This window comes from Nothobranchius furzeri, chromosome 3 (assembly GCF_043380555.1).
Source record: "Nothobranchius furzeri strain GRZ-AD chromosome 3, NfurGRZ-RIMD1, whole genome shotgun sequence".
Taxonomy (NCBI): domain Eukaryota; kingdom Metazoa; phylum Chordata; class Actinopteri; order Cyprinodontiformes; family Nothobranchiidae; genus Nothobranchius; species Nothobranchius furzeri.
In genome coordinates this window covers 1,195,861-1,212,932 of record NC_091743.1, presented here as the reverse complement: position 1 = coordinate 1,212,932, position 17,072 = coordinate 1,195,861, and the positions used below count along the sequence as shown (strand labels likewise).

Here is a 17,072-nt window from a genome sequence, read left to right as displayed (position 1 = left end):
GGACCCCAGAACAGTGCCCATCACCTCCCTCCTCCCAGCCAGCGGGCTCCAGTCGGGTAAGGCGGCCACCCAAGCGTTATGTACCGGAAACTGGCCTGTGGGTTAGGTCACAAGTCCACTGCGCCTGTGTGACACACAGCTTCCTGGACTGGGGGGATGCAGAGGTCACCACTGGCCACTAGGGTGTGCTGTGATCAAACCTCGAGGGAAAAAGGTGTATTCAGGGATGTGCCTGAAGTCACGTACATGTGACTATCCCTGACTGTACATACTGCTGCTTCTCATTTGTACTGCTGCTGCTCAACCATCACACTGCTGTCTATCCGTGCTACTGTTCGACTTGTAAGTCTTCACCTGCTTGTTAAGCTAATGTAATGGTCACATTGTCAGTATGCACGCTAAGCTGCGCTGCATTCGTTAACGTATTTTATCGCATTGCTTAGCTTTGGCCTTCAGCCCATGCTGCTGCTTCACGCTGCTGTTAGCTTCTGCTCACTCAGCTTTGTATGTCGCCGCAGGGCTCCTTCATCCTTGTCAATAAAGCTGTTTGACATCGAGGAGTGTATTTCTTCAACAAGTATATAACATTCCTCTTGTTACAGAAATGACAGGAAACATGGCTTTAGAGGTGGCGAGCGCATGAAGAGGTGGAGGAGGATGAGAGACAAATTTAAGTTTAATTTTCATGTTTTTTTTAATGTGATTCTTCTTCTTCCCATTAGACTGGTGGGACGACGCCCTAGCGCCTCCTATGGACGAGCCGCCGGATGGATGGATATCAACTAATTTAAAAGTACCTATTTACGGAAGAGGGGGAAAGCTAGCTCAAGTTATATTTAAAAAAATCAGAGGAGTTGTTTTTCAGTGGCACCAACCTTCTCCTGAAGGTGTTCCTCAGGAACTCCAAAATGTTCTTTCTTAAGGTTTTGTCACATGATGCTCTAGTTCTCCTGAGAGCATCACCTGACTGAGAAGGCGGGTAAACACCGCCACTTTCTGGTGAAAACAGTAAAAAACAATCAGAACCAAACAGAACAGAACAGAGTAGAGTAGAGTAGAGTAGAGTAGAGTAGAGTAGAGTAGAGTAGAGTAGAGTAGAGTAGAGTAGAGTAGAGTAGAGTAGAATAACTCGGGGGTCGCGACATTGACCACAAGCCCAGGAGGATTCAAACTGGACCCATGAATAGGTTTTATTATGTGACGCGTTGGGTTCGGATCTTGTGGATGGTTTGGGTTTCTGGTTCTTTCCACCTGACCGGTGAAACGCGTCATGGCAGCGGAACATCCATTACATCACTATAGCTGATAACAGGGTGTGCTCCGGTCCGGTCCGGTCCGGTGTGGGCTGTCCTCAATAGGGCGGTCCGTACTGAGTCACGGCCCTTCTGTCCGCCGGCCCGGAACCGAGTCCAGTCTGCGCACACGTAGCCTCGTGAGAAGACTGGAGTCCGTGTCCTCTGATGAAGACCAGCATGCAGGTTCTGGACCCGCGGATCTGGACCGTCTTCAGGCGCCACGCTCCTCAGACCCTCACCTACTGGAGCGTGTTCTTCAGCTTCGGTCTGTGCATCGCCTTCCTGGGACCCACCGTCCTGGACCTGAGGTGCCAGACCCAGTCCACCCTGCAACAGATCACCTGGGTGTTCTTCTCCCAGCAGCTCTTCCTGCTGATAGGAAGCAGCTTGGGGGGGCTCTTGGAGAAAACGTGAGTTCCTGCTGGAGCCTTTGGGCCAAATGTCCTCGTCCTGATGAATGAAAACCAACATTTTATTGTAAAGAATAGAAAAAAAAACTTTGGTTTAGATGATGAATAAATCCAATACCGTGGTTCTACAGGAAATAAGAGGTCACATGACCATATTGAGTTAGCTCTTTCTGACTGAATTACTTTCAGATTCATATTCAAAGATACTTTCTTAATCCCAGAGGGAAATTAGACTTCAGATAAAGTGGCACACAGACAGTAACTCTCAAGACTACATTTGACTTTCAAATGTGATCAATTCAAATGAGACACGGTTGTCTCTGATGTGTGTGAAACCAGCAGGTGAAGACACCTGTCCAGGTGCACAGAGTAGCAGGAGGCTCGGTGTCTACAGATAAACCAGAGACCCTGCACCTATTGGGCAGAACGGAAAAGACACGAGGCCAAAGCTGTTCGAAACAGGTCCTGGAATTTGAACCCACAACCATCTTTTACATTAGATCACACACACACACACACACACACACACACACACACACACACACACATATAGGGCGTGTGTGTGTGTGTGTGTGTGTCCGTGTGTGTGTAGATAGATATACGGGGTAGGCCATTTCTATGGGTACACCTTAATAAGATGGGGATGTTGGGGATATTAAGGTCCTGTTTGAGGCATATCAGAATATGTGAGGGGGCAAACTTTTCGAGATGAGTGGTGACTAGAGGTGCTGAAAAACATCGATTCAAGTCTGAACTGGGATTCTTATTTATGAAGCTTCAGAATCGATTCCAGGAACTCAAATGTTTGGCATGTTACAGGTTTCAGATGCACTTTTGTCTGTTTTCTGATCTTCGTTAGGAGAGTCAGTCCTCCGTTTACTTTTGTGGTCCCATACATTCAGATGATTTATGTTTGAATCTGCTGATAAGCTAGAATACGATGTTGTCCCTACTCAGAGAGTTGAGATATTCTCATATTTATTTTCTAAGTTGATAAGTGAGTACTCAGGATGACTCATGTGTTTATTTTAAGTTATTGATAAACGAGAGAACACATTTTCCTTTGTAAGAAATCTAAGGTACTTCTTTTAAACAGGCTGAGGACTCAAATGTTAAACTTGTTTCTACACATACTTGAAAAGTATTTGACCGTATTACCTTCAAAGTTACTGTTAGGTAACTACAGATTTGTTATATTTAACAAGGTAAGCAAAAATAAATGTTGCCTTTTGGTCAAAAGATTGTTTCTGTTTAGTTTTAGAATCACTTTAGTTGTAAATTAGCTTTTTTTTTAGCATGACCAGTTTATAGTAAAATAAAAATTTCCCATAGCTTTAACTAACTTCAACAAAGGAGTTCATCCTGGAGCCGACACTCTTTGTTAATACTGATTCTGAATCGATTTAAATCGAGAATCGATTCTGAATCGATTCAGCACCCTGAGAATGAGAATCAAATCAAATCGTGAATTGCTCTAAGATTCACATCCCTAGTGGTGACCATGGTGGCCATTTTGAAATTGGCCATCTTGGATCCAACTTTTGTTTTTTCAATAGGAAGAGGGTCATGTGACACATCAAACTTATTGGGAATTTCACAGGAAAAGTAATGTGTACTTGGTTTTAACATAATTTTATTCTTTCATGAGTTATTTACAAGTTTCTCTTTGTTCACAGCCATTGACATGTTGAAGAGGTTAACACATGAGAAGCGGATCAAAATTGTGTTGGATTGTCACCGCAACCCTCAATTGGATCCAAGATGGCCGACTTCAAAATGGCCACCATGGTCACCACCCATCTTGAAAAGTTTGCCCCCTCGCATATTCTAATGTGCCACAAACACGACGTTAATATCACCAACCATTCCCATTTTATTAAGGTGTATCCGTAGAAATGGACCACCCTATACATATACATATACATATATATATATATATATATATATATATATATATATATGTATATGTATATGTATATCATCACCATCATCTTCATCTTCATCACCATCATTATCACCATCTTCATCATCATCATAATCATTCTTATCCTCATCACCATCACCATCTTCTTCACCCTCATCATCGCCATCTTTATCACCATCATGATCACAGAGACATGATGATAATTGTGATGAGAATGATGATGATGAAGATGATGATGGTGATAAGGATGATGATGGTGATAAAGATGATGATGGTGATGAAGATGACGATGATGATGAAGATGATGGTGATGAAGACGATGATGGCAATGAATATGATGTTGGTGATGACGAAGATGATGATGATAATGATGGTGATGAGGATGATGAGTATGGTGATGATGATGATGAGAATGGTGAGGAGAACGGTCATGATGATTATACTAATGATGATGATGATACTAATGATGATGATGATGAGAATGGTGAGGAGAACGGTCATGATGATTATACTAATGATGATGATGATGAGAATGATGATAATGATGAGAATGGTGAGGATGATGATGATGATGATACTAATGATGATGATGATGAGAATGGTGAGGAGGATGATGGTGATGATGATGATACTAATGATGATGATGATACGAATGATGATGATGATACTAATGATGATGATGATACTAATGATGATGATGATGAGAATGGTGAGGAGGATGATGGTGATGATGATGATACTAATGATGATGATGATACGAATGATGATGATGATACTAATGATGATGATGATACTAATGATGATGATGATGAGAATGATGATAATGATGAGAATGGTGAGGATGATGATGATGATGATGATGAGAATGGTGAGGAGGATGATGGTGATGATGATGAGAATGATGATGATGATGAGAATGGTGAGGATGATGATGATGATGATGATGATGAGAATGGTGAGGAGGATGATGATGATGATGATGATGAGAATGGTGAGGAGGATGATGGTGATGATGATGAGAATGGTGAGGAGGATGATGATGATGATACTAATGATGATGATGATACTAATGATGATGATGATGAGAATGATGATAATGATGAGAATGGTGATGATGATGATGATGAGAATGGTGAGGAGGATGATGGTGATGATGATGAGAATGATGATGATGATGAGAATGGTGAGGATGATGATGATGATGATGATGAGAATGGTGAGGATGATGATGATGATGATGATGAGAATGGTGAGGAGGATGATGGTGATGATGATGAGAATGATGATGATGATGAGAATGGTGAGGATGATGATGATGATGATGATGATGAGAATGGTGAGGAGGATGATGGTGATGATGATGAGAATGGTGATGAGGATGATGGTGATGACCCAGTTGGGTCCTGGTTAGAGTTCATAGTCGCGGCACAGCCTACGTAGGGGAACCACTGGAATGAGGAGGTGTGTTCAGACCTTTACTGTACATAAAAGATTCACCGTAAATAATGAGAAAAGAATATAGTAAATTAAAAAATGCATTCCATATTGCTTCATTCTAGTAATTCACAAGAATACAGATTAATGAATGCACACTGGTACCGTTATTGTAATTGTAAGTCGCTTTGGATAAAAGCGTCGGTCAAATAAATAAACATAAACATAAACATGTCAGTCTGATCCTTGAAGATAGGACATACTCAGTATTAAATAGTACTTTAATAAGAGCAGGCCCATGTAAACAGAGATCATTAATATTATTTTATATGTAATTAGTAATCAATTTCTGTTCAAATAAAGATTCAAAAGATCATTTATAATAACTAATGAGCTTTCAGACCAAACAACTTAGCATCTCTAAAGCATCATTAGAACAACTGACTCAGCAGGAGTGTGACCAGGGAGCAGAGAACAGGTTCTTCAGGTGGTGATCTCTTGAAAGATTCCACTCAAACGAGTCCAAACCACCGCGTCCTTTATTTATCACCAAAACAACATGGATTTCATGTTCTGATTATATGTGAAAGCAGCCATATTTCAGTGTGTTGGAGAGTTTTAGGGAGCTCCTGCGACTCCGGTTCCTTTATGCATTCCTGTATTCATGCTTGCTGCCCTGGAAAACCACTGGTTGCAGATTTTATTAATCTTGTGAACTCTTTTAGTTTTACCCAGTGGGTAGATGGGGCCACTCAGGTATGCGGTCACACTTTGGACCTTGTGTTGTCTCTTGGATGCACGGTGTCCAACGTGTGTATTCAGGATGCCGTCTTTTCAGACCACATGCCAGTACTATTTCACATTACTGTGCGTGGTAGTGTTGTTGACTCTGCAGCTCCTATTAGGCTTTCTCGTCCTGTGAACAGTGCTACTTCAGGACAGTTTTCCTTGTTATTTAGAAGGGCCGAGCCTTATGTGGGTGACTGGTCACTTGTGGATGATCTGCTCTATTTTAATCAGACCTGTAAGGACATTATGGACACTATTGCGCCTCTTCGCCCAAAAAAGGCAACTCATGGTGCTAATGTGTGGTCGACTGAATGCACCAGGGCTGCAAGAAGGGAATGCAGGAGGTGTGAAAGAAAGTGGAAAAAGGATAAGCTGCATGTATCTTTAATGGCCCTTAGAGAAGGTTGGAAATCTTATCAGGATCTTGTCAAATCCACAAAGACTGCCTATAATTCCAACCTTGTGCATGCTAATGCCAACAAACCACGGGTTTTGTAAGCAGCTATAAACTCTGTGCTGAATGCGGAAGATTACTCACCTGTACAGGCCTCCGACTCGACAAGGTGGCGATGCTGCGAGGCGCCCTGCCTAAATCTAGTGTGTTAAGCTCCTTTATGTCTTTTGAGGAACGGCTGGTCTCTTTTCATCCCGTATCACTTGCTGAGTTCACCAGTCTGTTTAAAGAGGCTAAACCTAGAGGGTCACCAGAAGATATTTTACCCCGCGTTTGCTTCAGGAAGTTTTTCAAACTGTTGCACCACTGATTTTGCACATAATCAATAACAGTTTGGCTTCTGGTTTTGTACCGACGGATTTAAAAAAAAACAGTTATTCGCCCACTTTAAAAAAACCTGGGTTGGATGCTTCCTTACCAGTGAATTATAGGCCAATCTCCAAGCTCCCTTTTTTGGGTAAGATGCTTGAAAAATGTGTCTATACTCAACTCATGGACTTCTTTAAGGACTTTGATATTTTAGAGACCCTCCAATCAGGTTTTAAAATGTTGCTTATTACCGAGACTGCCCTTATCGAGGCCTTTATTGACATTCTTTTAGCAACAGACGGTGGCAGTCCAGTGCTGCTGGTCCTATTGGATCTTACAGCAGCTTTTGATACCGTAGACCACGAAGTGTTGCTCCATCGCCTTGAACATTATGTGTGAATTTCTGGGCAAGCCCTAAACTGGTTTGGATCATATTTACGTGACAGGATGGTTTGTGTGAGGATGGGTGGCTTCTCACATCTGCCATGGGGGATACCGCAGGGTTCAATACTGGGACACTTGCTGTTTTCAATTTATATTCTCCCATTGGGTGACATTTTACGAAGTTTGGAATTGGATTCCATTTCTATGCCGACGACTGCCAATTGTACTTGCCTCTAGATGGCGCTGGTGATGACACAATAAAACATTTTTTTGGATTGTCTGGCAGAAATTATGATATGGTTGGTAGAAAACGTCCTGTGTCTCACTGGGAAAAACAGAGGCACTGCTGTTTGGTCCGAGCGGACATGTTGATTTTCAAACGTAGAGTGCGGTGAATTGAACTCCTGTTTGGGTGTCTCAGCAGTCAACCTTGGCGTGAAGATGGACGGTGCATTCTGCATGGATGCTCATGTGGGTACTGTAGTATCCTCTTCATGTTATCATTTAAGACGTTTGGCTAAAGTAAAGCCGTTTTTATCTAGACGTGACCTTGAGACCGTTCTTCATGCTTTTATTACCTCACGACTCGACTGTTGTAATTCTGTTTTATGTGGTGTAAGTAAGGGTACTGTAACCCGGCTGCAGCTTGTCCAGAATGCTGCAGCTAGACTCTTGGACAACAAAAGGAAGCATGAACACGTGACACCAAAGTTGGCTGCTCTGCACTGGTTACCTGTTGATTTTAGAATTGGTTTTAAACTTCTTTTAATGGTGTTTAAGGTGCTGAATGGTGTGGCTCCAACCTATTTGATGGAGTTGTTGCAGCCGTATGTTCTGGCCCGGTCACTCCGCTCTGAGAACCAGCTGCTGCTTGTGGCTCCTAAGGCCGGGTTAAAGTTGAGAGGGGACAGGGCGTTCTCTGTTGCGGGTCCGAAACTGTGGAACGCCCTGCCCCTAACCGTTAGGGACTCTCCATCAGCAGCGGTTTTTAAAATGAGGCTGAAAACCTACTTTTGTGATCTGGCTGTTAATTCTGTGGGTTAGCAATTGTTAATGTTTTATATTTTGTGATTCTTATTTGTGGTTTTAATTATCTGTGGCGCTGTGTGTTTTATTGTTTTATTCTTTTGTTGTTCAGCACCTTGGTGGCATGCTCATGACTGTAAGGTGCTGTATAAATAAAGGCTGAGTTGAGTTGAGTTGCGGTGCTGAAAGTGCAGCTGTGCAGTAGGCGGGGCTTAGACCGAGCTCTGAATGGCGAGTGCAGTGAACAGACATCAGAGCCTGTTGATTATGGGGTTGGTGTTCTTCAGTGTGAGGAATGCAGCGTGAGCCTGGTTATGACACATGTGTGGAACTGGAAATGCTGCAGAAAGCCAGCCACCAGAAGATCCCTCTCCAAATGAAGAGTGCTGTCTACGCGACTGCATCGTGCTAAATGATGTCATCATGTGTAACGCACAAACCGGTCTGAAGTTTAAAAATCTAACTTGACTCTGATTGGCTGAGATGTTTTGTCTCAAACTTAGTCTGTTTTTTTTTCTTCATCCAGCCTCACATCCTCCTTGTTGGCTCTTTTCTCCTCCACTCTCATCATCTCACTTGTGTTTGCCATCATCCCACTGTGTCACCATGTGCTGCTGCTGTCCATCGCCATGGCGCTGGCTGGTAAAGCCATGGGTGTCATAGACACCATAGGCAACCTGCAGCTGGTGAAGCTCTACCAGAAGGACTCAGCCATCTTTCTACAGGTCAGTGTGTGTGTGTGTGTGTGTGTGTGTGTGTGTGTGTGTGTGTGTGTGTGTGTGTGTGTGTGTGTGTGTGTGTGTGTGTGTGTGTGTGTTTTGTCTTCTCCATCCCCAGTGAGTCGTGGAGGATGGCTGCTTATACTGAGCCAGGATTCTCTGGAGGTTTCTTCCTGTTAAAAGGGAGTTTTCCTCTCCACTGTCGCTGCATGCTTGCTTAGTATGAGGATTGCTGTATAGTCACTGACACTAGTCAGTGACTCGATGGTTAAAATTTCCCACTGTAATGAAGAATGCATCCAGAAGATCCTTCTACAGCTTAGTCGTGCATGAGAATGTACTGATTCTTGTCAAACACTAGCCTTAGTGCCTATTCTCTCAGTCTGAGCTTTAGAGACACTGATACAGCTGTCTGCTAACACACAGGCGGGCGGACGGGCGGGCGGGCGGGTGGGTGCGTAGGTAGTTAGGTTGGTTGGCTGGTTGGTTTATCTATCTATCCGTCTGTCCGTCCGTCTGTCTCAGTGAAAGATGTCTCAAATATCCCACAGGCACTTTTTATTATATTATATTTATAATTAATGTAAAATTATGTAAATTCCATCTAACAGTGACCCATAAAGTACCATTCACAATATCATGACTAATTATTTTTTGTCCAGAGAAAAAGTCTATCAAGTGAAGCTAAATTGATGATGTAACTGCATCTACAGAGGAGTACAGGCACCATGGAGTTAGTAGGAAACGTGGTTGGACTCTATCGGTGTTGACAGAAGGAAACAACGGAAGAAAGAAAACGATCTTCGGTATAGTGCCTCTCAAGATAAAAATCCCAAGGCGCTTCGCAAAACAGAAAATTAGGATATTTAAAAAAAGATTTCTAAAAATGATTAAAAAGATGTTTTAATGAGAAAAAAAATAGTGATTAAAGAATGTAAGGAAAGGGAGAGAAAGTTAATAGGAAAGAGGGAAATCAGTGGATCGCGGGAAAGGCGAGGGTGGTGAAGTCCACACCAAAGCCAGCATGAACAACCAGTTTCCAGCTGCTTTTTGAAGGAGACCACTGAGTCCACTGTTCTCGAGTGTAGCGTTAAAGCATCTTTCCGGAGTATTTCTCTTACCCGATGGCGCCATCTAGTGGCTGACAAGCATATCACACCCCTTCCGTTTTTTTAAGATGGCGACTTCACGTTTCTGTTTCTAAATGTGCTTCTGTAGCAGCAAACAACTAAAACACGTAGTTTTACGAGTATTATTCTCATGTCGTGTTCTCATATATTTATATTTTAGAGACTTACTTGTCCGTGAAAAGTTCATCAGCTCTGCATCAGCCGAGGAACTCCTTAAATGTGAAGCTCCTAAGCGGCAGTCTAATGCTATTGGATAGTTCTGGTCGGCGCTCAGTTTCCTGATGTGTGTGTGAAGTTTTTTCTCCACATGTGACCCATCCCCTCGGGGGGGGGGGGCTGCAGACACGGCAGCGCTTGGGAAGCGTTTGGTGGTTTAACCCCCCAATCCAACCCTTAATGCTGGGTGTCAAGCAGGGAGGCATTGGGTCCCATTTCTTCTAAGTCTTTGGTATGACCCGACCAGGAATCGAACCGTGATCTCCCAGTCTCAGGGCGGACACTCTACCACTAGGCCACTGCACTGGTAAAAAGAGTGATGTGTCTTACCCAAGGACATGAATGCGGGTGCCTGGGTTGGAACCTGCACCCCACCGGTTACAAGGCAAACTTGATTGTCTCTATTGAGTCACTCAGGGACAGAGACCCGGCCTCGGGGGCATTCTGAGTGCTGAGCGTGAAATGGTCTGTCTCTCTCCTCAGGTCTTGCATTTCTTCACTGGCCTGGGAGCTCTGGTCAGCCCCCTGGTGGCTGATCCATTCCTGGCAGAGGACAGCTGCGTTCTGGGAGCCAACTGGACCATGAACTCGTCGTCCCTCTCTGACCTAGAACACCTCCGCAACAGCCTGGTGGGGCACGGAGCGGCGCTGCACAACACCTCCCAGTATCCTCTGAACGTTGAGGGGGTGGTTGTCACAAGGGTGTCGTACGCCTTTTGGATCATGGCTCTCATTAATGTGAATTGTTACAGCCGTCTTCTTCTCTTCTGACTGTTCTTAAAAAGCTTCTCTTCCATGATTTTACAACCTGGCGTAGTCCTAATCCTGAAAACTAATTAGCTCTTTGCAGCTGTGAAAGACAAGGTGGATCATTAGGTTTGGCCTGGGATGTGACACGGTGGAGCAGAGTCCCACACCTTCAGGGTTTAGATGGTGTTTGACTTGTTCTGGAATGTTTCAACACGTTGGTCCTCGTGGTTTCCCTGCATGTCCCTCAGACTGGTTTGGCGCTGTGTCCGGGACTCATTTAGCTGCTCTGAGAATATCTACGGCCTGATACATGGAGGTAGTTTCTCTTTTACAGCCTTGTACAGGATGTACAGCAGGACCTTTTCCAGTCAGGGTCGGAACAGATCAGGTGTATTTCCTTTTTATGAGAGGGCGCTCCCAGGCAGAATCACCTGGCAGGCAGTGTTGCCAAATCGCCATGACAACAATCATCTGTGTGTTTGTCCTGCAGCTCCCCGTGCCAGCAGCAGTGCTAGCATTGATGTACCATGAGAGACGGTTGTCTTGCTCCAGCAGCACCACCCGTCTGCTCCACAAGGAGCCCAGGTCCAGTCCCACCAAGGACAGCAGCCAAGGTAGCGTAGATGCAGTTGTGTATAAGTCAGCAGATCTGTAAGTGTCGCCGTCTCTGCAGGCCATGAAGGTGTGTTTGACTGCTGCAGCCCCAAAGTCAGAGGTCAGCCCGCATCGTTTTTTATCCTTCATGCTCTGGGAGGAGGCATTGTCTTCATCACAGATGGAATTATAGTGAGCCTTCCTGTTACACACACACACACACACACACACACACACACACACACACACACACACACACACACACACACACACACACACACACACACACACACACACACACGGTGCTTCTCAGTGCCTTTTACCAGGCGTCTGTCTGAACGGAGCCACTTCCACTGAGGAGTGAAAAGTTCTCTAAGTCGTGTGTCTGCAGCGGCGGGTGGGGCTAGTCAGAGCCTGCTGCCACCGACGTGCCAACAGGCAACCACGCTCCTTCTTCACACAAAGGGAGGTCACAACTGAAACACGCCAGACACATTTTCTTTTTGTCAAGTCGAGTTTTTCTACAGAAAATCTGAGAACTGGCGGTGGAGCATCAGCGTTACAGTGAAGGAGCTGCTTTTGTGTCACATGATGGGTTTTAAACAGTAACAAACAAAAAATAAAAACATATTTGCCAAAATTCTGACAAAGAAACCAACATTTACCAGCATGGATCTCTAAAGGCAAGGCGGAGTGTTGTTTTAGGACACAGCCGGGCGTGTCTGACGGGGACTGGTAGCTTATCTGGTCTCTCATCCTGCAGGGCTCCTACGCAGGCTTCGTCTACACCTACGCTGTCTCCCCTCCTCTGCTGATGGGGCATAAGATGGCTGGTTGTCTGGACAGCATATTTTGGGCTTCCATCACAGCAGGACGACTGTCTTTCATCTACTTGTCCTACAGATACCCAGCACCGACGCTGCTGACCATTAATCTGGTAAGAACACACCCCGAATCCTCCTGAGGCGAACACACCTGTTGACCTCACGCTAAGGTTGAAGCTTTACGGTGTCCTGTGAAGGTCTTTTTACAGTTGGTCACACCTAGTATGTAACTTGGGTGGGAAGGTAAACCCTGGGATTATGTCCTACACAATAGGTTTGAAGCTGTTCAGGACTTTGTCTTTCTGCTCAGCCACCCTGCTTGATCACATTTTCTAACCTATCAGAAGCTCGCCCAAAACAACAACAAACAATAACAAACAATAACATAAAAATGCATAAAACATGCAAATGTTTCCACAGAGCAGAACATATTTAATATTACAGATGAATATTAGTGCGTTGCATCCCGTTGAAGATAACAAGACCGACGAGAATAACCACCCATGGTGCGACTCTATTAGATAATATTTTTAAACATGTAATGAAAGAAACTATAAAAGCCGGGATATTGATAAATGATATAAGTGACCACTTACCAGTCTTTGTAACTTATGACTGTTGCTATAAAGTTCATAGAAATGTAGGTAAGATGATATATAAAACAATTAGAACAGAAAAGGCAATGCAGTGTCTCAAAAATGAGTTAATAAAACAAGATTGGACTATTGTATATAAACATAAGGATGTCAATAAAGCCTATGAGGCATTCTTAAGTATATTCATGGCCTTATTAGAGAAAAATAGCCTACTTATTGAAGTCAACAGGAAAGACAAGTATACAGGAAGACCATGGATGTAAAAAAAAGAACACCTTATATAGAGAATTCATTCAAAAGAGAACTACAGAATCTGAAAAGAAATATGAAAAGTATAAAAATAAATTAACTAACATAATGAGAACTTGTAAAAAAGAATACTTCATCAAAAAGTTAGAAGATAATAAAGATAGCATGAAAGGGATATGGAATGTATTGAATAGTATAATAAAAAATGCACCAAGGACTAATGACTACCCTGGGTATTTTATGGAAGGGACAAATACTATTAGTAAAATGAACGAAGTAGTAGATGGATTTAATGATTTTTTTGTACATATAGGGCCAAAACTAGCCGCGGAAATAAAGGTTGATGTGATAGAAAGGGAGACTGGAGGAAACACTGAAAGGAATGCAAGTTCAATGTTTTTAAGAGCAGTGGAAGAGAAGGAGATGTATGATATTGTCAGTGGACTTAAGAACAAAACAAGTACTGACTCCCATGATATTGATATGTTAACAGTAAAGAGAGTAATTGATGGTATTGTAAAACCGCTACAATATATTTTTAATTTGTCTTTCCAGGAAGGGGTTTTTCCACAAAAAATGAAAGTAGCAAGAATTATTCCCATTTATAAATCAGGTGAAAAGCATTGTTTTACAAATTATAGACCAGTGTCGGTACTCTGCCAGTTTTCTAAGATACTGGAAAAACTATTTCTAAAAAGACTTGATAACTTTGTGGAAAAACATGATCAGTTGGCAAATTGCCAGTATGGGTTTAGAAATAACAGATCAACACTTTTGGCATTGATGGATTTAATGGAAGAAATAACTGAATGTATGGATAACAAGAAGTATGCACTTGGAGTTTTTCTAGATCTAAAAAAAGCATTTGATACTGTTGAGCACAAAATTCTTATAATCAAACTGGAGAAATATGGGTTTAGGGGTGTGGTATTGGATTGGATAAAAAGCTATGTGATGAATCGACAGCAATATGTACAAATAAAGGAGTTTAAATCTAAACTGATGGATATTGAATGTGGAGTACCTCAAGGATCAGTATTGGGACCAAAAATGTTTATAATGTATATAAATGATATTTGTAAAGTATCGAAGATCCTAAAGTTTGTAATTTTTGCAGATGATACCAATATACTTTGTTCAAGTGGGGAATTTCAACAGGTTGTGGAGGTGATCACACAGGAGTTAAAGATATTAAAGATGTGGTTTGATAGAAACAAATTGTCCTTAAATTTAAATAAAACAAAATTTTTGTTATTCAGAAACCATAAGAAAGATATTAACATTGAAATTTGTGTTGATACTGTATATCTAGAAAGGGTTAATACCATAACATTTCTTGGGGTGATCATTGATCATAAGGCCTGTTGGAAATCACACATCACTTATGTGAGGGGAAAGTTAGCGCGGGGCGTTGCTGTCTTGGGGAAAGTAAAACATTTTCTGGATAGGAAAACATTATATATGTTATATTGTGCATTCATATTACCATACATGAGTTATTGTGTAGAGGTTTGGGGAAACACATATAAAGTAATATTCAGACCATAATCATAATGCAGAAAAGGGCTATTAGACTAATAAATCAGGAGGGGTATAGGGCTCACACAAACACACTCTTTATTAAGACGCAAGCTTTAAAATTCCAGGACCTGGTCAAGTTTAAAACAGTGCAAATAATATATAAGGCAAGGAAAGGGATGCTCCCAATTGAAATAAGTAAATGGTTCTTAGAAAGAGAAGGGAGGTATAATTTTAGAGGGAAGTGGAATTTAAAAGTACAAAGAGTAAGAACAACATTGAAAAGGATGTCTATTTCAATAGCGGGCGTTAAATTCTGGAATGAGTTAACAGAAGAAATAAAGGACAGTAGTAATATAAACCAGTTTAAAATAAAACTCAAAAAAGAAATGTTAAATAAGTATAAGAATGAAGAAAATGCAATTAACCCAGGACGGCATGCAAACTGATGTTTAATCTCTTCTACAAATTAGAAAATCTAAATATAGTTCTAGTTGAACATGAGAATTTTATTTATTTTTGTTTGAAGGCCTTGTAACTGTCTTGTTGTTCACATTGAGATGATGAGGATGTAAACCTGAGGGGGTGGGGCTAGATAAGTACATACTTCTGCCTGCTCCTTTTCAAACAACTGCTTGGGATGATTTTATGAAATGTTGGTGAACGTATACGTTTGAACTGAACTGAAGATGTAGAGTTTGCTTGTGTCTGCACGTGGACATTCTAGAGTTTAGTTAGGTTTTCTGTTTTAACTGCAGTGAGATGCATCATGGGAGATGTGGTTCTAAGTTCCCAGCTTTAAACACCATCTGATCTTAATGAGCCATGGTGAGTTTGCAGATCAGCATCCAGTCTTTTAGAAACCATCTGTTACTGATCAAACACCACACCACACATCTGGCCTACAAACACAAGGGACCAGTTTGACCAGGAAAAGGATGCGATTACTTTTCACATGTTAACCGAATGAGTCTGGAGGTCAGTCGGGTCAACGCCTCTCCCTGGGCTTACCGTGCTGGAGGGAGGATCTCAATGATCCTAGGAGCTAAGTTGTCTGAGGCTTTCTGCCTGAATAGAAAAGAAATATAATAGAAAATCTCTTTATTGTCCCTCAGTGGGGAAAGCTTGGTGTTGCAGCAAAAAGGGAGAGAAACAAAATAAGAGTGAAGTGTAAACAACAAGAAAACAGAAATATTTAAAAGATTCTAAATATTAAGAATAAAAAGAAATGCTGTGTCTATAAACACATTTTAAGGAAAAAATAATGAAAAGAATTGAGACATAAGAAGAACTGAACACCACTGTTTTATTTCAACTTTACTTGCTCGTGTGTAATTGGGTTATTCCACATTCAGTGTTACTGCAAAAATAAGAGTTTCCAAATGAAAAGGTTTAACAGTGCATATGTGTAGATAAAGGAAAATGTGCACATTAGCCGTCACTTTTTCAACAAACGCCTGCCCCGGAGAATGAAGACGATTTGTCTTGTACCTTTACAAAATGAAATCTGTCAGACAGGTAGGATTTAAACCAGCCTAGCGCTGTTCCTTTGATCCCTACAACATGTTCAAGTCTTTCTAAAAGAACATTGTGATCTAGTGTGTCAAAGGCAGCACTGAGATCTAACAAGACTAGAACAGACACAAGATTCTTATCTGAGGCCCGTTCCCATCGATTCCCGATTCTTTCAAGACATGACATGTTCTAAATGAGCCAGCTAACCACAGGTCCTACTGGATGAAATAATCTTAACTTCAACATGAATTTTAACTCTATGAACAACAACATCACCTTCATTTAGACTAAAACATGTTTTGGAGACAAAAAGAAGACGACTTGCAGCACAACCAGTGTGTTTGTTTCTGACCACAACCAACGTCTGGAAGAAGCCTCTGGGATGAGAGGCTAAATGTCTCCAACATATCCAGAAACGTCCAGCTGTTTCCAGCTAAAACTCTCAGGATGATCATGTCCAGGATGACTGAGAGCCACACCTCCATGCTGCAGCAGCTTCAGTCACAACAGGAAGTGAAACTTAAACGTAGCTGCTGTCAGTAACAAGCTAACAGGTTTAAACATTAAAACTCAACAGAAACAGTTCAGAAAGGAAATTAAAATGTTATTTACTATTATTATTTTATTATTATTATTATTATTATTTACTGTGGCAGAAGCTGCTGTGGTCCACCACAGAGAAGCTGCTCTAGCATGATGACTTTAATTATTCTACAGGTATTTGTTCAGCCTTCTGACGCTCACACACACACACACACACACACGCACGTACGCACACACACACACACACACACACACACACGCACACACACACACACGAGTGTTGGTGAGCGGCTGCGTCTGACTGCTGACGCTCCGTGTGTGTTTTTATTTCTGCAGTGAGACAAACTCACCTCACACCGTCCAGAGTTTGTTCTTTAAAGCTTCTATTGAATC

The 17,072-nt window shown here is 42.0% G+C and overlaps 1 protein-coding gene across 5 annotated transcripts in view; it reads left to right on the top strand.

The window, feature by feature from the left end:
* The first annotated feature begins 620 nt into the window (after nt 1–620).
* Nucleotides 621–17,072, top strand: part of mfsd4aa (major facilitator superfamily domain containing 4Aa) — a 33,242-nt gene continuing 16,790 nt past the window's right edge. For 3 of the 5 annotated variants that reach the window (XM_070549073.1, XM_015940573.3, XM_015940572.3), the window contains exons 1-6: nt 621–1,705; nt 8,552–8,750; nt 10,574–10,828; nt 11,331–11,454; nt 11,514–11,626; nt 12,198–12,371. In XM_070549073.1, the coding sequence (XP_070405174.1) occupies nt 1,461–1,705; nt 8,552–8,750; nt 10,574–10,828; nt 11,331–11,454; nt 11,514–11,626; nt 12,198–12,371 (1,110 nt within the window). In that variant the 5' untranslated portion in view covers nt 621–1,460. The remainder of the gene's footprint in view (nt 1,706–8,551; nt 8,751–10,573; nt 10,829–11,330; nt 11,455–11,513; nt 11,627–12,197; nt 12,372–17,072) is intronic. The other 2 variants (XM_015940574.3, XM_054735080.2) reach the window with 2 other exon arrangements.